The following is a 27399-nucleotide window of genomic DNA, read 5'->3' on the forward strand; positions in this document are numbered from 1 at the left end:
TATTAAAAACTTTCTATTTTTCAAAGAGCCTGGCCACGAGGAAGTTTCAGATACGGCATGTGTGCATATGTTTTTTCTCCTTTAGTCCGATTAATCTATTCGTCTCCATTCCAAAGAGCTCTATGGAGATTCAATTCTCCGTAAATTAGTTCTTCTCATTCAAAGCAATTCGATTAAAACTTACCAATGGTCGTTATAACAGTTAAACAGTATAAAAATGCTCCTGAGAATGTCCATTGTGTTGGTATATACTTGACTTCATCGTCTCCTTCGTATCCCTCCTCTACAGCTTCAATTATTGTCAGCTGATAGTTTCTGACCTGCAACAAGTCATTTACTAAAGGTAAGTATACTAAGGTAAGTATACAGTGAGGTAAGGTAAGTATACAATTTATGGTGCAACTATGTTTTGGTTTGGAGAGAAGGAGGGGTGGTTGATACAAGTTATCAGGGGTAGGAATCAACTGTCAGTGATTTACATTTTTTAATTTAAAACTAGCCTAGTCTATCTTTTTGAACAAAACCTACTATTTTAACACACAAATTGAATTGAAACCTTCTTGAACAGAAGTACGGAAGTCAAGTTTAGGTTTAAATTCAGAAAAATGGGCAATATTTTTCTCATGATCAAAAATAAGATAAAAGACATAAAAAAGAGACGGGGCTTCAGACTTGTAATAATTTCATAGCATTACGGTCACGATAGTCAGTTTCTAACCTTCGGAAAGTTATGCATTCTAAACAGATTGAATCATGTGGTCAGTTTGTTGCTTGATTTTAGTTTTGGGTGACAAGGAAAGCAACTCGTACAGTTTCAAAGTTTTCTTCTTTCTTTCTTCTTTTTTTATGCTGCCGTTGGATAATACGGACGGTCTTAAAAAATAAACAAAAAAAAGAAGCAAATTAAGAAATATGGCTCTGTGATCATTTTTTTTTTAGAAAAAAAAGAAATATTTCATATTTTTGCAGACAAGAGCTTCAAAGAAATTTTAGGGTTCTATGATATGCTAATCTTGATGAGTTCATTTTCATTGAGACTGCTAGCAATTTTGGGGACAGTTTTTCCTTTTTGTAAATCAGGCAAATTTTCTCAGGCACATAATTTCTAGTGGTAATATCAACTTTAACTAGATTTCAAACATTTCCTTACCATGAACTGTTTAAAAATGATAGCAAGACAGTGAGCAAGCAGCAACTCTTCCCAATAAAACCAAAACTCTAAAAAAAACTAAAACTTTGTTAACAATAGATATATCAAAGAATTGACTTTTAACACTAATTCCAAATATATAAAATTATTACTACTACTACTACTACTAACTACTCACTGCAGCACCGAGCCGCTTGAGGACAACATGGCCACGCACATTCCTCCTCCATCCTAATTTATTCAAAGCCTTCCTCATTGCACCCTCCCAGGAAGCTCCATTTCCCTTACATCTTTCTTTATGACATCCCCCAAAAAGGACAAGGCCTGCTTTCCGTTTAGCCCTAGACGGTTGGATGAAAAGAACGATCTTCGGTAATACGTCATCCTTCATTTAAAGAAAGTGCCCAAGCCATCTCAACCTTTCTCTCAATATAGACCTAGAAAGTGGAATTGTTCCATACCTTGCGCACAGACTACTGTTAGAAACACGGTCAGTCAGCAGGGTACCCAAAACAATCCGTAGACAATTTCTCTGGAAGATATCTAGAAAACATTCATCCGCTCTTCGGAGCGCCAGTGCTTCAGTGCCATTTTTGATCACTGTCATCTCTGAATCTTCCAATATTTTAATCTTGGTTTGCAGAGTTATCTTCCAATTCTTCCAAACTCTCTTTAACTGTGAAAAAACACCCTGAGCCTGGCTATTCTACTTTTAACATCTTCACTGCTTCTACCGTCTTTACTAATAATACTACCAAGGTAAGTGAAGCTGCCCATACGATCAATCTTTTCGTTACTCGACGTCACCTTTTCATCTTCATTTATTCCTAGCCTTAGTGACTAAGTCTATTTAATATTAATTTTCAAACCTATTGTAGCACCCTGAACTCGCAAAACCTTTATACATTCATTCATTTTGCTTACACTTTCATCTGGATGCATCAATCATCAACATAAACTAAGTGCAGCAGAAGGTCTCCTCCCCGTTTCATTCTTTACTCTTCCATTGCCTTTCCTGTGCTCCTTATGACAAATTCCATTAAAATGATCCATATAATGGGAAATAGAACACAACCCTGGTTAGCTCCGGATTTAAAACGAAACCAGCTGCTAACCTCATTTCCTACCTTAACCGCAGCAGTGTTATTCTCGTACATAGCATTAATTACTTTAATGTATCTGTCTGGTATACCATACAAGGATAAGACCTTCGCTAAAGCTCTTCTATCAACAAAATCGAACCCTTGCTCAAAATCTATAGAACTGAGGACCAAAGGGGTTTGACAACTCAGGGACTTCTCAATTATTAACCTAAGAGAGAAAATTTGGTCGAAACATACTCTATCTTTTCTAATACCGAACTGTCTTTCTTTTAAAACTTTGTCTACAGCATCTCTCAGTCTAAAAAGTATTATATTACCAAGTAATTTTCGAAGTTCTGGGAGAATCGTCTGGGGGGAATTTTAAGAGTGGGATTTTTCCAGGGGAGTATTTTCCGCATGAGAAATGATTAAGGTTTTTCCAAAAGCCCAGTTTCACCTCGGGAGTAAGGTTTCAAGTAGTCTAATCAAAAAAATCTGTTTGTTTCGCTTTACTATCAGATCAAAGTTGAGAAATGTGTTTCTCCGACCGTTGAAATTGTGTTAAGAATAAACAATAGTTTTGTTATGTATGCACTGGTAAAATTTTTGTACCAGCATTCTTTATAGAAAATATTTCTAAGAATTTGCTCCAAGGAATTCCCGGAAAATATCAGAAATGTCATTTTTAATCAGGCTTACCTGCTGAAAGTTACACAGCAACGTTTTTGGTTCAGAACATCTCCTTTTTTCTGTCGTAGTCAAGCTTTGAAATCAGTGTTTCTATATGACAAGAATTCTTTGGTTTTTACATTATTTTATCTATGTTATAGGATTGAACGGCACATGGCAATGAGCCACAGGTAAGGACCGACTCGTGATAATAGGAATCGAGAATCCAAAAAGGAGTTTTGATAGAAGTATAAAGACCTACATCAAAAGAATTGGCTTTTTATGCTGATTCTGAATAGGTATTAAATAAAAAAAAACAAAGGAATAATCAACATTAAAACAAACAGGAATTATTCCGTTTATGAGAGGTGCTAACCCACTCCTCATTTCCCAGCTCTTCAAACTAAAGTTTTATAGGACTTCAAAGAAGTTTCCTATTCAAATTAAACGGCCCTATATTTCAGAAATTGTTCTTATGAAATTAAAACAAGAAGTTAAACTTTGACGGAAAAAGCAAGGAACTGAGGAATAGTCAGCGCCTCGCACAAGCGGAATAATTCCTTTTAGTTTTAGGTTTTAATGCTGCTCCTTACTTTCAGTTGGAAAAACTTGATCCTTTTATTTGATTAAATAAAAAAAACAAGTTTTTGTAACGGAAAGTAAGGAGCGACATTAAAACTTAAAACGAATAGAAATTACTCCGTATATACAAGGGGCTTTTCCTCCTCAACGCCCCGCTCTTTACGCTAAAGTTTGACCCTTTCTCTAAACTCTACTTTTTTAAAACAGTAAGAAACTTTAGCGTAAAGAGCGGGGCGTTGAGGAGGAAAAGCCCCTTTCATATACGGAGTAATTTCTGTTCGTTTTAAGTTTTAATGTCGCTCCTTACTTTCCGTTACAAAAACTTGTTTTTTAATTTAATTTCTGGACGTTTTTGAATTAATGCATGTTTTGATCTTGGCTCCCCGCACATAAAAAATTAAAACAAAATTTGCATATTAATTAATTGCAATTAATCGGAAGATTTTGAGAAAAAAGAAGCGAAGGAGGAGGCCTAGTTGCCCTCCAAGTTTTTGATCACTTAAAAAAGCAACTAGAACTTTTAATTTTTTACAAACGTTTTCACTGGTAAAAAATTTGCGTAACTTACGAATTAACTTACGTAACGAACTTCTATATTCGTAGGTTTGTATTGCGTATATGAGGGGGTTCAACCTTCGTCGATACCTCGCTCTTTACACTAAAGCTTAGATTGTGTCCCAATTCCTTAAAAATGACCTCTGAGTCACAAAGGTCGTAGAATAAATAGTTGAAATTACTAAAAATACTTTAGCGCAAAGAGCGAGGTATAACGAGGAGGTAAACCCCTCAAAGGCGTAATAATTTTTGTTCGTTTTAAGTTTCAATGCTGCTCCTTACTTTCAGTAGAAAAACGTTTCATATTTTTTTTTTCATTGTTTTTTCAAATAAAGCTAGAAAACCATGCGCCCCCTTCATTGAAATTCTCTTCCCCATGAGAAGTTTCTCCATGGAAATATCCTCCCACGTAACCCTCCCCCCTCAACTCTCCCCCCTAAACTAAAAAACCCCCTGAAAACGTCTGTACGCTTCCCAGTAACCATTACTATATGTAAACACAGGTCAAAGTTTTCAACTTGCAGCCCCTCCCACGGGGACTGCGGGGGAGTAGGTCGCCCCTAAAGACATAGTGATTAGGTTTTTCGACTATGGTGAATAAAATGGCTATCTCAGAATTTTGATCTGGTGACTTTGGGGAAAAATGAGCGTGGGAGGGGGCCTAGGTGCCCTCCAATTTTTTGGTCACTTAAAAAGGGCACTAGAACTTTTAATTTTCGTTAGAATGAGCCCTCTTGCAAGATTTTAGGATCACTCAGTCGATACGATCAACTCTGGGAAAAAAAAACAAATAAACACGCATCCGTGATCTGTCTTCTTGCAAAAAATGCGAAATTCCACATTTTTGTAGATAGGAGCTTGCAACTTCTTCAATAAGGTTCTCTAATACGTTGAATCTGATGGTGTGATTTTCGTTAAGATTGTATGACTTTTAGGGGGTGTTTCCCCCTATTTTCTAAAATGAGACAAATTTTCTCAGGCTCGTAACTTTTGATGGGTATAACTCATCTTGATGAAACTTGTATATTTAAAATCAGCATTAAAATGCGATTCTTTTGATGTAGCTATTGGTATCAAAATTCCATTTTTTAGAGTTTCGGTTACTATTGAGCCGGGTCGCTCCTTACTACAGTTCGTTACCACGAACTGTTTGATTTCTGATCGCCTTTTCAAACGATGCCAGATATCTCGCCTCCTTGGAAATTGTTTTTCGAAAATCGCTACCCCAAATGTAAATTTTATTGCGTAAAATTTTACAATGAAGATTTTCTCGCGTGAAAAATTTTCCCAATGGAGAATTTCTTATGCGGAAAATACCCCCTGGAAAAATCCCACTTATAAAATTCCCCCAAACAATTCTTCCGGAACATCTCTACGCATAAAACTAAGTCACCAAAGAGAAAGTAAGACAAAAAAGATTTCATTTAGGAATCCTGGTAAATTTTTCCCATATAAAATTTCCCCTGGAAGGTTCATCTCCCAAAAAATTCTCCCCGTGAAAATTCCTCTCGCAGAAATGCGCATTTTAAGTTGCGGAAAATACTAGAAGACAATTAGTCATGTCCTGATGCCCAATTGACCCCAAAGACATCTGATCAAAATTTTGAGGTATCCATTTTATTCACCATAGCTGAAAAGTCCAATAACTGTACCTTTGGGATTGACATGACTAATCAAACAGTTCGTGGTAACGAACTGTAGTAAGGAGCGACCCGGCTCAATAGTAAATGAAACTCTACAAAACGGAATTTTGATGCTAAAATATACATCAAAAGAATCGGATTTTTATGCTGATTTTAAATATATAAGTTTCATCAAATTTAATTTTTGTCATCAAAAGTTACGAGCCTGAGAAAATTTGCCTTATTTTGGAAAATAGGGGGAAACAACCCCTGAAAGTCATAGAATCTTAACGAAAATCACACCATCGCATTCGGCGTATCTGAGAACCCTATAGCAAAAATTTCAAGCTCCTATCTACAAAAATGTGGAATTTCGCATTTTTTGCCAGAAGACAAATCGCGGGTGCGTGTTTATTTGTTTGTTTTTTTGTTGTTTTTTTTTCCCCAGAGGTCATCGTATCGACCAAGTGGTCCTAGAATGTTGCAAGAGGGCTCATTCTAACGGAAATGAAAAGTTCTAGTGCCCTTTTTAAATGACCAAAAAAATTGGACGGCACCTAGGCCCCCTCCCACGCTCATTTTTTATCCAAAGTCAACGGATCAAAATTTTGAGATAGCCATTTTTTTCCGCATAGTCATAAACCATAATACCTATGTCTTTGGGAATGACTTACTCCCCCACAGTCCCTGGGGGAGGGGCTGCAAGTTACAAGCTTCGACCAGTGTTTACATATAATAATGGTTATTGGGAAGTGTACAGACCTTTTCAGGGGGATTTTTTTTTGGTTTTGGGGGTGGGGTTGTGGGTTTGAGGGGAGGGGGCTATGTGGGAGGATCTTTCCTTGGAGAAATATGTCATGGGGGAACAGAAATTCAATGAAAAGGGCGCAGGATTTTCTAAAATTACTATAAAAAATAATGAAAAAATAAACATGAAAACGTTTTTCCAATTGAAAGTAAGGAGTAGCATTGAAACTTAAAACGAACAGAGATTATTACGCATATGAGGGGTTCTAAAAATACTTTAGCATAAAGAGCGAGGTATTTAGGAGGAGATAAATACCTCGCTCTTTATGCTATAGTGTTTTTAGTAATTTCAACTATTTATTCTACGGCCTTTCTGATTCAGGGGTCATTCTTAAAGAATTGGGACAAAACTTACGATTTAGTGTAAAGAGCGAGGTATTAACGAGGGTACAAACCCCCTCATATACATAACAAAAATTTAAGAATATAAAAGTTTGTTACGTAAGTTAATTCTTAAGTTACGTATATTTTTTACTAATAAAAACATTCGTTGAAAATTAAAATTTACAGTTGCCTTTTTATGTAACCGAAAAATTGCAGGGCAACTAGGCCTCTTTCCCTATCCTTTATCTCTCAAAATTGTCTGATCAAAACTAAGAGAAAGCCATTTAGCCAAAAAAGGAATTAATATGCAAATTTCATTTTAATAATTGATGTGTGGAGAACCAAAATCAAACATGCATTAATTCAAAAACGTTCAGAAATTACATAAAAAAAACTAGTTTTTTTTAACTGAAAGTAAGGAGCGACATTAAAACTTAAAACGAACAGAAATTACTCCGTATATGAAATGGGTTGTCCCCTCCGCAATCCCTCGCTCTTTACGCTAAAGTTTGGCTCTTTGCCACAATTCTGTTTTTTAAAACAATTAAAAGCTTTAGCGTAAAGAGCGAAGGATTGCGGAGGGGACAACCCATTTCATATACGGAGTAATTTCTGTTCGTTTTAAGTTTTAATGTCGCTCCTTACTTTCAGTTAAAAAAACTAGTTTTTTTTTATGTAATAAAAGATCTAAAGCCAAACAGCTTCTGATGGGCAACTTTAGATTTGATGCATTTATTGTATTTGGAATCAGCAGTATAAACGTATAATTCTTTTGATTGTTCCATTTTTTTCAAAACTGCGTTTTTTATAATTTCGGTTACTATTGGGCGGCATGGCTCTTTACTTATAGCTCCACGAGCTGTTTGACTTGTACTATATTGAGAAATATATATTTTTTATGTTTTTGTGTTGCCTCAGATTAGCGAGTCGTAAGAATTAAATAATCCAGCAAACTTACATTAAATTATATTTAAGGTTATTATGTAATTAAATATAACACAGGCCTAATAATGAAATGGAACCAGGAGTTTTTTCAGTTAAGGGACTAAATCAAGACAATAAGACCATTTTTCAATAGTTGCAATTAAACAAAATTGATTCTTATAGGGAATAGCAATTGAAAAAAATTCTTAGTAATTAAGATGAAAACTTCTCTTAGATAATTTTCCTTATCAAACAGTTCGTGGTAACGAACTGTAGTAAGGAGCGACCCGGCTCAATAGTAAACGAAACTCTAAAAAACGGAATTTCGATGCTAAAAGATATATCAAAAGAATCGGATTTTTATGCTGATTTTAAATATATAAGTTTCATCAAATTTAGTCTTTGTCATCAAAAGTTACGAGCCTGAGAAAATTTGCCTTATTTTGGAAAATAGGGGGTAACACCCCCTAAAAGTCATAGGATCTTAACGAAAATTACACCATCGAATTCAGCGTATCAGAGAACCCCATAGAAAAAATTTCAAGGTCCAATCTACAAAAATGTGGAATTTCGTATTTTTTGCCAGAAGACAAATCACGGGTGCGTGTTTATTTGTTTTTTTGTTTGTTTTTTTTTTCCCAGGGGTCATCGTATCGACCAAGTATATCCTTTATCTCTCAAAATTGTCTGATCAAAACTAAGAGAAAGCCATTTAGCCAAAAAAGGAATTAATATGCAAATTTCATTTTAATAATTGATGTGTGGAGAACCAAAATCAAACATGCATTAATTCAAAAACGTTCAGAAATTAAATAAAAAAAACTAGTTTTTTTTAACTGAAAGTAAGGAGCGACATTAAAACTTAAAACGAACAGAAATTACTCCGTATATGAAATGGGTTGTCCCCTCCGCAATCCCTCGCTCTTTACGCTAAAGTTTGGCTCTTTGCCACAATTCTGTTTTTTAAAACAATTAAAAGCTTTAGCGTAAAGAGCGAAGGATTGCGGAGGGGACAACCCATTTCATATACGGAGTAATTTCTGTTTGTTTTAAGTTTTAATGTCGCTCCTTACTTTCAGTTAAAAAAACTAGTTTTTTTTTATGTAATAAAAGATCTAAAGCCAAACAGCTTCTGATGGGCAACTTTAGATTTGATGCATTTATTGTATTTGGAATCAGCAGCATAAACGTATAATTCTTTTGATTGTTCCATTTTTTTTCAAAACTGCGTTTTTTATAATTTCGGTTACTATTGGGCGGCATGGCTCTTTACTTATAGCTCCACGAGCTGTTTGACTTGTACTATATGGAGAAATATATATATTTTATGTTTTTGTGTTGCCTCAGATTAGCGAGTCGTAAGAATTAAATAATCCAGCAAACTTACATTAAATTATATTTAAGGTTATTATGTAATTAAATATAACACAGGCCTAATAATGAAATGGAACCAGGAGTTTTTTCAGTTAAGGGACTAAATCAAGACAATACGACCATTTTTCAATAGTTGCAATTAAACAAAATTGATTCTTATAGGGAATAGCAATTGAAAAAAATTCTTAGTAATTAAGATGAAAACTTCTCTTAGATAATTTTCCTTATCAAACAGTTCGTGGTAACGAACTGTAGTAAGGAGCGACCCGGCTCAATAGTAAACGAAACTCTAAAAAACGGAATTTCGATGCTAAAAGATATATCAAAAGAATCGGATTTTTATGCTGATTTTAAATATATAAGTTTCATCAAATTTAGTCTTTGTCATCAAAAGTTACGAGCCTGAGAAAATTTGCCTTATTTTGGAAAATAGGGGGTAACACCCCCTAAAAGTCATAGGATCTTAACGAAAATTACACCATCGAATTCAGCGTATCAGAGAACCCCATAGAAAAAATTTCAAGGTCCAATCTACAAAAATGTGGAATTTCGTATTTTTTGCTAGAAGACAAATCACGGGTGCGTGTTTATTTGTTTTTTTGTTTGTTTTTTTTTTCCCAGGGGTCATCGTATCGACCAAGTGGTCCTAGAATGTTGCAAAAGGGCTCATTCTAACGGAAATTAAAAGTTCTAGTGCCCTTTTTAAGTGACCAAAAAGATTGGAAGGCACCTAGGCCCCCTCCCACGCTCATTTTTTCCCAAAGTCAATGGATCCAAATTTTGAGATAGCCATTTTGTTCCGCATAGTCGAAAACCATAATAACTATGTCTTTGGAAATGACTTACCCCCCACAGTCCCTGGGGGAGGGGCTGCAAGTTACAAACTTTGACCAATGTTTACATACAGTAATGGTTACTGGGAAGTGTACCGACGTTATCAGGGGGATTTTTATTTTTTTGGTTTGGGTGTGGGGTTCAGGGGAGGGGGCTATATGGGAGGATCTTTCCTTGGAGGAATATTTTATGGGGGAAGAGAAATTCAATGAAAAGGGGGCAGGACTTTCTAGCATTACTACAAAAAAAAAACAATGAAAATGTAAACATGAAAAAGTTTTTTCAATTGAAAGTAAGGAGAAGCATTAAAGCTTAAAACGAACAGAGATTATTACGCATATGAGGGGTTCTAAAAATACTCTAGCATAAAGAGCGAGGTATTTAGGAGGAGATAAATACTTCGCTCTTTATGCTAAAATTTTTTTAAATAATTTCAACTATTTATTCTACGGCCTTTCTGATTCAGGGGTCATTCTTAAAGAATTGGGATACAACAAGATTTAGTGTGAAGAGCGAGGTATTAACGAGGGGACCAACCCCCTCATATATATAATCAAAAATATAAGAATATAAAAGTTTGTTACGTAAGTTAACTCTTAAGTTACGTATTTTTTTTTACTAATAAAAACGTTCGTTAAAAATAAAAGATCTAGTTGCCTTTTTAAGTAACCAAAAAATTGGAGGGCAACTAGACCTCCTTCCCCACCCCTTATTTCTCAAAATCGTCTGATCAAAACTAAGAGAAAGCCATTTAGCCAAAAAGAATTAATATGCAAAATTCATTTTTATAATTTATGTACGGAGAGCCAAAATCAGACATGCATTAATTCAAAAACTTTCAGAAATTAAATAAAAAAACAAGTTTTTTTAAATGAAAGTAAGGAGCGACATTAAAACTTAAAACGAACAGAAATTACTCCGTATATGAAAGGGGCTTTTCCTCCTCGACACCCCGCTCCTTGCGCTAAAGTTTGATTCTTTCTCGCAACTCTACTTTTTAAAACAATAAAAAACTTTAGCGTAAGGAGCGGGGTGTCCAGGAGGAAAAGCCCCTTTCATATACGGAGTAATTTCTGTTCGTTTTAAGTTTTAATGTCGCTCCTTACTTTCATTTAAAAAAACTTGTTTTTTTATTTAATAAATAAAAAAATGAACCCTTTAACAGCTGCCTAGTACTGTAATGTTCTAGATATAGAATTTTCTGAGCAATAGCAGTTACTTGTATTTTCTTTCTTTTACTTTTTGAAGTCGAATCTGAAGTCCAAGTTCAAGAGTAAAAGGGTAAATGAAATGAGTATATTAAAATATAAGGGTGATGGAAAAGGTAAAAGGGTAACGGAAAAAAGAAAATTAGAATAAAAGCATAAGGATATAACAAGTAAAATTCTAATTATAAGAACACCTGAAATTTTTAAAACATGTCTTCTTGAATCTTTTATGATTTGACTGAGATTTTCTTGTGTTTTCCATAAAATTGGCAACTCCTTTTTAGATTTCATGGTACTGGTCAGTTATATTGTCTATGTTAAGTTCTTCGTCCATTGACACCGAATTCTTCCGAATTCCGGATTAGTTTCCGGAGAACCAAATTCTTCATTAGTTTCTTTCAGCTTATCGTGAGACAAGACAAAGAGAAGTGATAGAATAGAGGAGAAATATATAATTTGAGCTACATATTTGCACATTAGAGAGGAGGGTAAATTCTTTGTACAGTGTGAAGTTAGAAAAAAAACGATTTTTTACTTCATAATATGTCGAATAATTATACCTAACTTATTTTGCATACAGACCCGCTATATTTTACCCCCAATCTCCAAACCCTAAAGTGCAACTATACAGCCCAGATTTGCTTCTAAAGTATTATTTTTTCATCATATTTTGTGATTTTTCATTAGGATGAGTCAAAGAAAAAGGTTCTGCTTAGATGAAAAACTTAACAGGTGCCTTTCCCAACGGAAAAAACAAAAAAAAAACGAAAAAACCAAAAATAATTGTTTTTAAAAAATGAACACACAAAAAAAAGCACGACGATTAAAAACACGAATAAGAAAGGAAAACAAATAAGACTAACCCACATTATAAAAAAAACTTCCAGCACTTATTTATTTATTTATTCATTTTCTTCTTCGTGTGTTTAGTTGCCGTGTTTTTTGTGTGTGTTATTTTTTTTAACTTTTTTTCGTTTTTTTTTCAGGTTTTTTCGTTGAAAAAGGCTCCCGGACGTGGGGCAAAATATTTGGAATATTTTTTGATTAAAGTGTTGTTTTGTTTTTATTTTTTGTTCACTGCTTTGTTGAAATTAAAACCCGTTTTATCTTGCTTAATTTTTCGTATATAGAAAAGCAGTGTGGTCTAAGAAATTATTTAACATAGGAGCTATAACAGACAAGTACCAATGTCATACCCTCTCACCCCTTGACGGAAAAGATGCTTTCCTCCAAGTCCGACAATCTAAATATTCCGCAATAGCTTAAAAAATAGTTTTGTTTCTGAGCTCAGATTGCATATATTAGTGACCCTCTAACCAAAAGCTGGAGCGTTGGTATACTTACTCCTAAACTAAAATTCGTCAAGTTTTAGATACTACAAAATATCAAAACATCTAGGATATATAGCCTAGAGCCATACCATACTTCAGAAATCCTAAGTTATCAGCGTTTTCAGCTTAGTTAATAGAACGAAGAAAAATAAACCGATATAAAATTCTTTTATTGCTAAATTACTCGTCAGAATTACTATATTGGAGTTCTTTTACTTCCTAGGATTAACGTAGCGGTATGAAATAACCTAAATCCTGCCGTCGAAATCAAAAAAAGGGGGGGGGAGATCATTTTTTGGTGAGGTAAACGCAAGCCATCAAGTTTTCGATACTACAAAATAGCAAAACATCTAGAATATATAGTACCATACGGTACTTCAGAAATTCTAAGTTATCGGTCTTTTAATTTAGTTGATAAAAGGAAGATAAATAAATCGATTTAGAAGTATTTATTACTATTAAGTCAAAATTACTATATTGGAGTTCTTTTACTTCCTAGGATTAACGTAGCGGTATGAAATAACCTAAATCCTGCCGTCAAAATCAAAAAAAGGGGAGGGGGAGATTATTTTTTGGTGAGGTAAACGCAAGCCATCAAGTTTTCGATACTACAAAATAACAAAACATCTAGAATATATAGTGCCATACGGTACTTCAGAAATTCTAAGTTATCGGTCTTTTAATTTAGTCGATAAAAGGAAGATAAATAAATCGATTTAGAAGTATTTATTACTATTAGGTCAAAATTACTATATTGGATTTCTTTTACTGTTTGGGATTATGATAACGATATAAAAGGACCTAGATACTATTGTCAATTTCACGAAAAGGTAAAAAGGATGAAAATATGAACCGTTAACAAGAAAATTAGTCTTTGACCGACATCATGTGAACGACTTAATTTACCTTTCCTTTCCTTTTCTTTTTTTCCTTTTCCTTTTGCTCTCCTTTCCTTTTTTATCTTTCTTTCCTTTCGGCCCTTTATTTTCAATTTTATGGATCTTTGGCCCATTATTCATAAAGTTCATATGGCCTTATATTCTGGATATCAATTAAGACACCTGGACTTATTGATTTTTTACTTTCTCAGACTGTTTTTCTATTCGATTTACAACTACAATGAAAATATATAAGATGAGTAAAACTTTTAGTTAAGAGAGTGGAAAAAATATACGGAAAATGGCTGAAAATTTTGGCTTCAAGTCCGGTTGAATTGAATTTGCACAATCTTTTGAATTTGAGTGAATTTGTGAATTTGAATTTGAAAAGTGAATTTGAATTTGTTTAAAGCTTTAAGTTTCGATATACAGCTAATGCAGTTTTGAGATTTGAGATCGTCCATATTTCTTATATAGCGTTCTTTTGTTTTTTTCTTGTTTTTCTTTTCTTTATATTTCTTCTTATATGCTTTAACAATTTTTTCTAGTTGTTTTTTCCTTTTTTTATCCTTTGTTTTCTTGATAAAAGCTTTAAGAGGCAAAACCAATATTTATTCACTGTATCAATCAAAACTATTCCATTTAGATATATCTACATATTCCTATTTTATTTATTGAACTTTTTTTGTTTGTTTTAATTTAATTTATGCTTAAACCTTCATTTCTTGCTGTGTTTCTCTTTCCTATTTTTGAAAAATAATACAATCTACCTTTAAAAAAAAACAAGAACCTGATTTACAAGGGTTGAGGATGTTCTTTTATTTTGAAGAACATGCAAGAATTAACTTTGAAGACTAGTAAAGGCTATAATGTCTTCAATGGCCCAACAATTATGTAAACAAGCATGTTTAAAAACCTTAAAACTAACAATTCTTGAAAACAAAAGTAAGGAGTAATATTCAAACTTGAAACAAAAAGAAATTATTCCATATTTGAATGGGGTGTCCCCCGGTAAACCCTCACTCTTTATGCTAACCTTGGGTACTGCTTGAAAATACCTCTTATGATAATTAACGGCCTTTGCACTTGAGCAATTGTTCTTAAAGAATTGGTACAAAAAGTAGAACTTCGTGTAAAACGCCAGGGGCTGTAGAGGGGGAGCCCCTCATACTTGGAATAATTTTTGTTCGTCATAAGTTTGAATGTAACTCCCTAGTTTCATTTTAATTTTTTGTTTTCATTTGATTTGAGCAACCTTTTCTATGTGCTTTTTCATTCTTTTCCTTGTGTCATTATTTTTGGGAATTTCCTTTTTCTTTTCGCAACAGAGAGCTATATATAAAAGTAAAAAATCAAAAAATAATCTTCATTTACTCTTGAAGGCACCAGCTAAAATATATTTGCACATTAACTAAATTCCTATATAAATTTTCTTGATACGAAATGAGACAATATTTTTCCTCAGACCTTTTTCCTGTCAACTGTGAAGAATCTCTCAGAAAAGAAAACAGTGAAGATCATTGTTTTGAACTAAAATGCGTCTCTTTTAAATGGTTAAATTAAAATCAGACAAGCACTTGGAAAACAGTTCAGGAGTTGCGTCTCAGCCATGAAAAAATTTGATTATTTATTGACAGCATGACCAGAAAAATAGAAAGGAAAAAAATATCATTACACACTTAAACACTATTGAATTAAGAATCAAAAGAGATAGAAGCTTCCCCATGAAGTTTTGATAGAATACTCAAATTTGTGCTAAGAACAATCTTTCCTAACCTTGATTCAATTACGAAATACTTTTAGGACAATTGCAGTAACACTTTTTTTAGTATTTGAATTTATATTTGGGATTAGTACGAAGAAACAGGAATCCATTTTATTTATCCGTTTCTAAACTTAAAATTTTTACTTTTGGTAACATTGACAAGGGTTGCCCTTGTCTGAACTGTATAAATGACGTAGATGCAGACCTAAAAAAAGACAATTTATTATACAAAAGGGAGATGAAACCCTTTTTCCAATAAGGCTTTAATTCCGAATTAAACCTTTAGAAACCTTGCCTTCCCCCCACCCCGAAAAAAAAATCACGTCAAGAAAAGAGATGGAAAAAAGAAAAATAGAAAAAAGTGTAAAACAGGTTCTTACAACCAATTTTAACTAACAAAACAGCCAATTTTGACTGGAACCATGTTGTTTTTTTTCTTACTTTTTCAGCGCCGACTACCGTCGTCGTCGACAATCTTACAAAGAATAATAGGCCAATTAACTCCCAGCAAAGCTTCGTTAGAAGAAAAGACGTTTTCTCCACTAAACTTTTCTTTGAATTTGAAGTCAGCCCACCAGCGTATAGGTGCTAAGGGATATTACGCAGAGCAATTGCATGCAATAGAACGAGACCTAAAAGCCGCTTTCCAAAAATGCTTTAATTCTGCATTGAAACTTTGGAGCCCTTGCTCCCCCCCTTCCAAAAAGAAATCACGTCAGGAAAAGAGATGGAAAAAAGAAAACTGGAAAAAAAAGTGTAAAATAGATTCTTACAACCGATTTTAACTAACAAATAACAGAAAAAATAGAGTAAAATAACTAATTTTTACTGGAATCTTATCTTTTTTTATTAGTCTTACTTTTTCAGCGACGACCACCGTCCAATTATCCTTATTAAATACATTTTGCTGCATCGTGATTTCCCAAAGCTCAGATACAAGGTCTTTTCGGGTTTGTTTGACATCAATTGCAGGATAATATCCACCTTCGTCCTCGATGGCCATAAAGACGAATGTTCCGATGATGATGTAACCAACAACAAGGCCACATATACCCACATGCCCAAATATAAATGCTAAAAATAAAAAGTTCTTTAATGTTTTAAAAAGTTGCATCAAACTTCTAGCCAACAAGGGGTTTCACAAAGCTGGTAGCTGTTTGGGTTTTTTTCGCCCTGTGCTACCATCAATTTGAAAGAACTACAAGTGTGGGCTAGTCAGATGAAATGAGTGGTAGTATAACTCCCTTCTAAAAGCAGCAGGGACGGCATAAACATGGAGCAAAAAGAAGGAAAGTATATTTAAATTGACCAAAATCAGCTTCTACTATAATTTCGCTTTCTCCAAGCAAAATTATGTCGTTAAAAAATCTTTGAATTTTCAAAGAACACCGGTAGTACAAAAATTGATGGCTTTGTTCCTTTACAATAAATTACAAAATCATGTTGTTGATAAATATCTAGTTGGTTGAGAATGTATATAATCTTATAAATTCTTCTTTGCTTTGGTTTTGTTTGCATTTGTCATTTATTTCTTTTCCTTTTCTTTCTTTATTACTCCATCAATGTTGTATTTTAGATTTATGATGGGCAATAAATTTATAAATATAAATAAATTGATAAAAACGGTGCACACATGGTTCAAAAAGAGGACACCAAAAGAGTTCATTTCAGGATGAGGGTGTAAATTTGTGGAGTTGCATTTGGGACTATTTTTTAGAAGGATTCCCTGGGAGTGAAGTTAGAAGGTAAAGGAATATTAATATCCTCCATCTTTGTAGATTTGCTCAGCAATTTTTATCAGCAGTATTAGCAGTTATGTTTGGCGAAGAAAAGGAGAGATTTATCTTGACAAAGAAAATCCTGAGTCAGTAATCTTATTCATCTCAATTATCTAGGATTAAGCATGAAATAAAAATAAAATCCCACGGACTTGTCTTTGAAATATTGTGTTTATCATCAAATTGCAATTGAGCAATCTTCCCACTGAAGCGATAATTCAACTCTCTTGAACAAAACCGATCACCAACTTTCTAAATAATTTATTCTTCATCCTTAGGGAGAATCAGAAAGGAGATATTTGTTTAATCTGTTGAGCATTTCTTCCTTCCACAACGAGATAATCTACAACCACTCATTTAAACAAGAACTCTAAAGTATTTGTAATAATGAAGTTCTTGAAGGGACCAGAAAAAAATTAATGCCGTTATTGAAGTATACCAAAGTTTGCCTCTCGAACTTTTGTTTAACTAGACTAGGATATTCCTTTGGGGCAAGATTTTCAAACAATTTCTTCCAAGAAAACTAATTGATTTGTAGAAATATAAGTCAATCAAAGAAAAGAAGAGAATTTTTTTTTAGTTTCATAAAAGTGCACTTAAATTTCAATGGTTTTCGTCTGTGGCGTGAATTCGTCAGCTAGTCAAATTATTCCATTTTGCATTTTTTGGGGGAGGGGGTAAACAAACCCACTGTTGGAGAATAATGGCTGTTTCCGATGTGTAAATTTAAGGCAGTAGATAGGACTCAAATTAGAATTTCACCTGATTGGCTATCCAGATATAAATTTTAAACCAATGAAAAGAAGAGAAAAATGCTGGGTCACAAGATTTTCAACAGGTTCCTCATTTTCTCTATGTTTCTTAGCAATTATGAGTTGAAGAAAACTTACATAATATGATAATAATATCCTAACAAATAAGATCGACAAGCTGACAAGTGACACGATGTGACACAAGTAAGAACTGTGAAACGGCAAGGTCTCTGCTTTGCGAAATTTTACAAATATACTAGTTTACCTGTTCAGCGGTGCAGCGACCTCAAAAGAAAGGAAATTTAAGGAAATTCCCCCCTGCAAAAAATTTTCTCCATAAAATTATCCCGTGGAGAGCCGCCTCTCTATGTACTAATAACGATAGTATTATTAATTTTAAGGGTATTTAAAATGTCCCTGAATCCCCCCGTGGATAGTCTTCCGACGAAAAGCTCCCCCTACGGAAAACTTCTTCTCTGCGAAAAGCTCACAACGGATAACTCTCCCTAGAAAATCCCCCGCAGAAAAATCTCCCCTAGGAAATCCCCCAACAGAAAATTCCTCCAGTCATTACTCCCTTGAAAAAATTTTTTTGGCATTCAAAATAATGATCGTTTTTTAAACTTTCCACTATAAAATTTGAAAAAGCGATCGTTATTTTCCATGCCAAAAAATAGAGCATTGGAAAAGTTAGGTTAAGCTAATCAACTTACCCGTCAGGCGTTGTTGGTACAGTTTTGCCCCAGATCTATAAGAAAGTGAGCTCTCTTTTTTTCTTTGTCGTTATTTTGGGGCAGCTGGAACTCAACATAATTCATCATTTTCTGGGCGAAGTTCTATTCCGCAAGTTTTCCAAGACAATTTAGCAATTCCGGAAGGGATTTTCTTTTGTATTAATGCTCTTAGATTTTTCCATAAAATCGTCACGTATTACACAAAATTATTATTACTATTCCTTACTTCAATTACGCATAATTACAGTAAAAAACGACAAGTCTAATTTTGATCCCGTCCTGTAACCAAAGGTAACTTCTTAGGGCCTGAATATTTTAAATACAGATCAGGCCAGTTAACAAGTGGGTGGCTAGGACTACTACAACTACTACTGATGATTCAGTGCAGTACTCGTAGAGCTGAGGTCAAACAGCAGCGAACACTCCTCCTTTGCAAAATTTTATTCAGAACTTCACTATTTACCCTAGTCATCAGCTCTTCCAGTCTTTTCTTATTATCTCTTCCCGCTCTATTTGGTTTAACGTTCGGCCAAGGGGGCCAAAAAAAAGAGAAAAAACAAAACAAATAACCGTGGATTGTCAGTTTAATTGACATATACTGATATAAATTCCTTTTAAGTTTGATATTTTTCTATTAATCAAAGTAAAATAAGTGAAAACCCTAAAAATGTATTTGTTTTCAGTAAAACACAAATTATGTTCTGATCTTGAGAAGGCTTGAAGGTTATCAGCCCTACTCATGTTAATTTCTGCTCGTTTTTCGTTTAATTTGTTTTTTGATAGAGGTTATTGGTAGTTTTACTCGTGGAAGATTATTTGACTTTATTTCTGCTTATCTGTGCTAAATAGAGCTCTTTACTTTTCCTTAAAAAACTTATTTTGTGGAAAAAGTTTTTTTTAAATTAATTTATATTTGTTTTTTATTAACAGAATCTTTCGCATGGAAAAATAAATTTTTTATATCTTTTTAGTTTTTATGGCACTTGGTAATTAACCAAGTGACATATAGCGATCGCAAATTCTGTCGGTCTGTCTGTCCCGGTTTTGCTAGTTTAGGCACTTGAAGATAAGCTAGGACAAAGAAATTCGGCAGACGTATCAGAGAACAGACCAGATTAAATTACAAATAGCCATTTCTCCGATTTGACCATTTGGGGGGAGTACGGGGACGGTTCATTCGGAAAAATTAGAAAAAATGAGGCATTTTTATCTTACGAACGGGTGATCGGATCTTTCTGAAATTTGATATTTAGAAGGATATCATGTCTCAAAGCTTTTATTATAAATCCCGACCGGATCAGGTGACATTTGGGGGGTGGGATTTTGAGGGGAAAACCGAAAATTTTGGAAAACGATTAGAGTGGAGGGATCGGGATGATACTTGGTGGGAGAAATAAGCACAAGTCTTAGATACGTGATTGACATAACCGGAATGGATCTTCTCTCTTTGGTACATTTGGGGGGGAGGGTTAGTTCTGAAAAATTAGAAAAAATGAAGCATTTTTAACTTACGAAGGAGTGACCAATCTAAATGAAATTGCATATTTAGAAGAATCTCGTAATTCAGATCTCTTATTTATATCCCAACCGGATCCAGCGTCATTCGGCGGAGTTGGGGGGGGGGAACCAGAAATCTTGGAAATGGCTTAGAGTGGAAAGATCAGGATGAAACTTGGTGGGAAGAATAAGCACAAGTCCAAGATACGTGGCTGACATAGCTGGACCGGATCCGCTCTCTTTGGGGGAGTTGGTGGGGGGAGGTTCGGAAAATTTAGAAAAAAGGAGGTATTTGTAACTTACGAACGGGTGATCAGATCTTAATTAAATTTGATATTTAGAAGATCTTGTGCTCAGAGCTCTATTCTAACTCCCGACCAGATCCGGTAACATTGGGGGAAGTTGGATTGGGAAACCAGATATCTTGGAAAACGTGAAAATTGAGGCATCTTTTTCTTACGAATGGTGGATCGGATCTTAATGAAACTTGATGTATAGATATATTTGATGTCTTAGATGATCCATTTCTAATTTGAATCGGATCCGGGGACATGGGGCCGGAGGGGGGAAACGGAAATCTTGGAAAACGATTAGAGTGGAGAGATCGAGATGAAACTTGATGGGAAGAATAAGCGCAAGTTCTAGATACGTGATTGGCATAATTGGAACGGATCCACTCTCTTTTGGGGAGTCGGTAGGGGTGGGTGGGTGTTAATTTGGAAAAATTTTTAAATTATGGTATTTTTAACTTAAACGGGTGACCAGATCTTACTTAAATTTGATATTTAGAAGGAACTCATGTCTTAGAGCTTTTATTTTAAATCTAGACCAGATCTGGTGACATTGGGAGATTTGGTGGGGGAAACCGAAATCTTGGAAAACGCTTAGAGTGGAGAAATTGGGATGAAACTTAGTGGGTAGAATAAGAAAATGTCTTAGTTTCGTGATTGACGTAACCGGACTGGATCCGCTCTCTTTGGGGGAGTTGGAGGGGATTCCGTGCTTTTGCGAGTTTGGTGTTTCTGGACGTGCTAGGACGATGAAAATTGGTAGGTGTGTCAGGGACCTGCACATCTTGACTTGATAAAGTCGGTTTCCTCGATTTGACCATCTGAGAGGCTGAAGGGAGAGGAAAAATTAGAAAAATGAGGTATTTTTAACTTACGAGTAGGTGATTTGATCTTAATGAGTTTTGATATTTAGAAGGACCTCGTGTCTCAGAGCTCTTATTTTAAATCCCGACCGGCATTAAGCCTCTATTTTCCTTTTAAGTCAATCTATCGATTCTTAGAACTTTGCTACAGCTCATGCCATATTAGCTCTTGGCTCTTCCGGCCTCGTCACAAGTGCCATATGAGCTCTTAGCTCTTGTTTTCTATAAGACTCTATAGTTTAGGCTGATATTTGTATGTTGGAGAACTAAGTTGGTTAAATACCAACTAACTAAGTTGGTTAAATTTTTTCTCCAATTTAATTTTTTAGTTAATTTTTTCCTCCTAATTTTTTTCTACAATTTTTAATCTAAATAAAACTTAATATCGTTCCCAAAAGATTCGATCTATCCTCTGTGACAACCTGGATGCACTTACACACTTTTATTTATTTAAATTGTAAGAGCAGAAGTAGTAATAGTAGTATCCCCAAAAGTTTCAACTTAATATATCCAGTTGTTCTCGATATATAACTGAGGTGTCTTATTGGCAACCATATGCACAATACCTTTTGATTTAGTTTAAGGTATTCGTGATCGGTCTTCTGGCAAAAATAGGAAATTCCACTAGATAGGAGCTTGAAACTTCTACAGTAGTGTTCTCTGATATGCTGAATGCGAAAGTATGATTTTCTTTTAGGGGGTGTTTCCCCCTATTTTCCAAAATAAGGCAATTTTTATTAGGCACTTAACTTTGGATGGTTAAGACTAAATTTGATGAAACTTAATATATTTAAAACCACCATAAAATTCCCCTTTAAGTATTCTCGGGAAGTCCCAATTTAATACCCAAATAAATTCTTGAGATACGCTTGTTTGAAAATTTGCAGGCACATAGCGTCTTCTGATTTAGGTCGAATTTCCCCTCAATACTGCAAACGGAGTAATCTGATAAGAAGTAGTGGCGGTAGTTGTAGTAGTAATTGTCGCATGCAAATATTGTCTTTTTGATTAAATCCTTTATCATTTCCTGATTTGGTTTGGTTGTCTAAGACAAACCAAACAGCATAAAGCAGACTTTTAAGCAGATTGCCAACATCAATAAATTCATCTTTTATAGAGTAAGTAGGCGATTCGAAAAATTAATAAATGGAATTGAGCCTCTAATTTGAATTACAAAATACTACTATGGTATCAAGAGAAATTAATAGTAAGACACTGCACAAATCCCCCTTCTCGGAAAGGTGTCCCCGGTCAAAGAAAATATACTAGACCTAGACAGAAAATGACATAAAAGTTCAGCAAAACAGTCACTTATGTTTATTTTTATACATGTTTTGATCTTGCTCAATTATTTTTCTTTTTCCTCTTAACTAACATGGTTCGCGCCTAAAATTACTAACGTAAAAATAACATGTTTGAAAAAGAATTTGTTATAGACAACTAAGCCCCCCCCCTCCCCTCACTGGTTTTACTATATCGTCATAATTGGTGTAAGGAAACAAAAGTAGGTTTCATATCTGTTATGTGCGATAAATCTAGCCCTTTTAAAGTTTGTTTATATCTGTATTAACATTCTGTATTATTTTATAACTTCCTAATTATTAGTATCCGTTTTGATATTTAATCGTGGTAACCATATAATCCCATTATTGTCAGTTTTATTAGTATTTTTTATAATCGATGAAACGCAGTGAATCTAGTATATTTGTCATTAACAGTAGCTGGACCAGGCGTTTTTTTTTGCCTCACATTACATCTGGATTCAAACGTCACGTAGGAATTAGCTTAAAAATAAGCTCCCAAGCACCAAATAAATATATATATGAACAGCAACGAAAAGTCTTATAATCTCCATTAAAGACTTTTGAAGCTCATCAATCTAGACCTCTCTTCATGACTCCACCTCTTCGCGCATGCGCAATGATAAATATTTATAACATTACGTCTGGCAAATGGTGTGATCTGACTGAATTCCAAGAAGCAACTGAAACTATTGCTGTGACGCACAGAGGGGGATCCTTTTATGACCACATTAATGTGATTTATACCGCATTAATACTGTTCGTATATATGCCGTGCTCCCACGACTCGCAGTTGCTTCGTGGTGCTAGACTCACAGTATTTTTGCCATTAAAGAAGTTCTGTTTGGCCTAGTATGTCACAGTGAGTTGTGATTTTACTAAGCAGGTTTTTATAAGTGAACAGAATTAGATTCCTGTTCTGCTATTGTAAGAAAGTGAAGATGTTAAATTAAGAAGTTTCCAGCTGGTCTAGAGTCCTGTATCTGAGAGGGTGAAGCACAACCTTTATGCCACTATGAAATTCATTTCAGTAAGTGATTTCTACTGACCTAGATCTTGCAACTGGCAGTCAATTTCTATAGACTATTTCTTAGAGTCTTTAAGACAAACAATACTATTGCCTAATCTTCTCTTTTATTTGACCTTTTTCCCTGCAACTGACATCTCCAAAGTTCCATCATAGGATAAAATGCTATTAGAGAGAGAGAAGTTCAAATTGACTATCTCTATTCATTTCCAAACAATGAGCTTAACATAGACAGCCATGTACAGTCCGCCAAGGGTTATTCAAAGACTTCCTTAGAAGAAAAAAAATTGGAATGTGGCCTAAAGAGTTACTGAATAGCCTACTAGAAGCTAAAACCATCTTATTCTAGCAAAGGAACTTCCAAAGACAAAGGAGAGCTAACACATTATTCGTTCCCTTCTCTAACAGAAACACATTTTACAGAACAACAGGAATAAAAACACGACATTGAAATACAAAACTAGACAAGTTTTTACTATCTTAACCTCGAGAATGTGCAGATTCCAATCAAATGCTTCAGACGATGGAGAGTCTTCAAGTCATTTGAGGGCTTTGGATAAAAGACCATCTTAAACTGAAAACTTCATTTTTTAAAAAGGTAACAAAAACTATAAATTTTTGAACCAGAAGTAGCAGAGCATTTACTTGACTTTCCGTATCACAGTATTCTGATTGATCAAATGAAAATAATGATGCTTCTGTTGGACTTTTACAAAGTTCCGGAGAAATAATAGAAATTAAAAAAAAATATGTATAGGGTAGCTAATATCAATGAAGATGAAAGGAAACATAAATGAAATCTGATTTACAATATCTTAATTAAAAGACAGATCAAAACATCAAATATCTTAAACATTCAATGAAGAAATTAATTAATGAACATTTTGCATAATAAGCCCCAAAAAACCGTCAAAAGTATAAATTTTATTCTGGAAAGATTCAATTTGCCTTTGCTAGATTAGCAAATAAAAAGATCCATCCAATTAATACCTGTCAATTATCCATGTCAATTATCCATTCAATTAAGATCCATCAATATTTACCTGTGTAAGTTTTTTGACCTGTGTCTATTTATTTCCTATTATTTCCTCTGCAGTTCATTCTATCGTGACCTTTTAAATTCGAACAATTGCCAAAGGTACGATTAAAAGAAAATACGAGAAAAAAAATGTATGATTAAAAATTCAAGATACAAGGACACATGAAAGGGTTTAAAGGAAATTGGGACCTTATGGGAAGGGATAAAGGATAAAGTTTTGAATAGATTGTGATGCAGGAGAAGCGTGCAGTCTCTCTGTTGGCCTTAGATGGTCCTAGAGGCATTTAGTTGTTAGCAGTAGTAGTAGCAGCAGTAGCACTATTAGCAAGCCAGCTCTAAAAGCAAAAAAGACTGTAGCTAGTGCAGTGCAGCTTGCACTACAGATACAAGTCTAACTTTTAATATGATGATAAAAAAGACTTTGTGTCTATTTATTTCCTATCATTTCCTCTGCAATTCATTCTATCGTGACCTCTTAAATTTATAAATTTAAAAGACAAGTTTTTTTAAATGAAAGTAAGGAGCGACATTAAAACTTAAAACGAACAGAAATTACTTCGTATATGAAAAGGGCTTTTCCTCCTCAACATCCCACTCTTTACGCTAAAGTTTGACTCTTTCTCTTAACTCTACTTTTTAAAACAGTAAAAAAAACTTTAGCGTAAAGAGCAGGATGTTGAGGAAGGAAAGCCCCTATGGGATGTTGCGGGATGTTGAGGATGTTGAGGAGATTATCAGATGATAATCTCTTATTATCATCTGATGGTATGATTTTCGTTAAGATTGTATGAATTTTAGGGGGTGTATTCCTCTATTTTCTAAAATGAGGCAAATTTTCTCAGGCTCGTAACTTTTGATAGGTAAGCCTAATCTTGATGAAAGTTATATATTTAAAATCAGCATTAAAATGCAATTTTTTTATTTAACTATTGGTATCAAACTTTCAGCTAAAAAATTAGTTTTTTTATTTAATCAGCATTAAAATGCGATTCTTTTGATGTAGCTATTGCTAACAAAATTCCATTTTTTAAAGTTTCGGTCACTATTGAGCCGGGTCGCTCCTTACTACAGTTCGTTACCACGAACTGTTTGAAACTTAAATTTAAAACTTTAAATTAAATTAATTAAACCATTTAATGTAATTTAAATTAAATTGACTGTTAGATTAAGTTTAAACTATTTAAGTTAAATTAAGCTATTAAATTTAAACATTGGCCAAAGGTATGATTTAAAAAAAAAAACAAGATCTGGTTCACCTATGTTTAATAATAACTGTTTGACCTAGGTTATATGTATTTTTTTTAGATAAACAGACTACTTCATTTTTATAGATTTGATTATCAACCCCAACACCATCTGCGTTATTCCTGTTGCTTTATTGCATTCCGGTATACCAATGAGACAACTTAATGTTTTATACTGTTGTTTGTTGTGTTACATTTGTTATCATACTGGACGTTATTAACATTTTTTTTACTATAGTTTATTACTATAGTTTATACTATATTATAGTTTTTTACTATAATTAAAACAAAAGTTTTTTTTAGTTTTTGTGTTTTTCTGGGTTTTTTTTCTTCTTAATTCTATGTTTGTTTGATTTAGTTTAGTTTGTTTGTAATGTTTTACATTTATAAAGGTTTCCGGACCTGAAGCCAAGACATTTGGAATTTTTTTATTATTATTTATAGCTTGCTTTTTCGTTTTTGTCCTCTGTCTTGTTTTATAACAGCAAACCCGCTTTTCTATATTTTCATATATATAATTTGGTAAAGCTTGTTAAAAGGTTGCGCTCTAAGGTTTTCTTCAACTATGATTATTGGTCCCCCTCTACCCATCTCACCAATCCCAAAGGACAAAAGGGGATCTCCGCTTTTCCCGCTATCTTTTTTATGAGCTTCCCTTGCATAGTTAGATTATGGGAAGGGGTGATGTAAGCGTTCGCCGTAAGAGAATATAAAAGCCAAGATGAAGGGCTTGACATTGGTAACAGAATTTGTTTCGATTTTGACATTCCACTTTTTTTTCTTTTTTCTTTTTTTTTTAACAAAGAGAAGTTTATTCCATCGAACCAAGTTCAAGGCAGTATCCCATTCTGAAGGGGGCTCATTTGTACGAAAAAAAAAGTTTTTAGGGCTCTTTTTAAGTGCCAAAAACATTGTGCCAGAGCAATTTAGCACTTATATTTTAAGACAAAAAAAATTGCCCTAATGAGAGCCAAGCTGTTATGAATGAAAATTCTGATCTAGCCAGTCAATCAAAAATCTAAATACTGAGTTTCCCAGTTTCAGAGGTAGTACGTCCCCTGAGAGCGGTTTTGTCGTAACTAAGGTTTTCAAAATTCCGAGAAAAACGACTTTGAAATTTTCACCTTTGCTGAAACTTACACGGTACAACCGATTTTCTTCTCAAATACATCAAAAAAAAGGGAAAAAATACTAGGAGGGTCTCCCGAATATGAGATGGAAAAGGTGAAGTTTCCATTGTCAAAACTTGAAATGAAATACAGATACGATAATCAAATTTTAGTAAACTTAGATACGACAAAATGGTGTGGGCTGCCTATTCTTTTCACCATGAAGATACGACAAACGAGTTCTGATGCAGCAATCCTATTTGAAAAAGTATAGAAATTAAAAAAACGTCAGAAACGTTCATTTTTTATTGAGTTTCTTTGCTGGCCGCCGTTTTGTTTCAATAGAATCCTCCTCTGGACATGGATCTGGCGAAGACGGAGAGTCTTCCAAACGTTCAGTATCCCCCTTGGCCTTGTAGTACTGTTCAATCTTGGTTTCAAAATACTTCTAGTCTTGGTTGGGGATGAACTTCAGGAGACACTTGACATCTTTGATTTTCGCATCAGGTAGATCAATATTTTTGCCACAAAGTTTGGGCAAAAAAAGACGTTCAACAACACGGACAGTCGAAGTGTTGGGACACTTTTTAACCGAAGTACATTCTTTTGATATAGTAGCCATTTGCAAGTCTCCATAGAAGGAAGTTTTGAACCAAACTC

The 27399-nt window shown here is 34.2% G+C and overlaps 1 protein-coding gene across 1 annotated transcript in view; it reads right to left on the reverse strand.

Annotated features, from left to right (window-relative positions):
- Positions 1 to 27399, reverse strand: part of LOC136034084 (potassium channel subfamily K member 18-like) — a 100453-nt gene that overhangs the window by 39923 nt on the left and 33131 nt on the right. The window contains exons 4-5 of the mRNA XM_065715210.1: positions 15965 to 16179; positions 185 to 320 (exon numbers count right to left, since the gene is read on the reverse strand). Of these exons, the coding sequence (XP_065571282.1) occupies positions 185 to 320; positions 15965 to 16179 (351 nt within the window). The remainder of the gene's footprint in view (positions 1 to 184; positions 321 to 15964; positions 16180 to 27399) is intronic.

Source organism: Artemia franciscana, chromosome 12, assembly GCF_032884065.1.
Source record: "Artemia franciscana chromosome 12, ASM3288406v1, whole genome shotgun sequence".
Taxonomy (NCBI): domain Eukaryota; kingdom Metazoa; phylum Arthropoda; class Branchiopoda; order Anostraca; family Artemiidae; genus Artemia; species Artemia franciscana.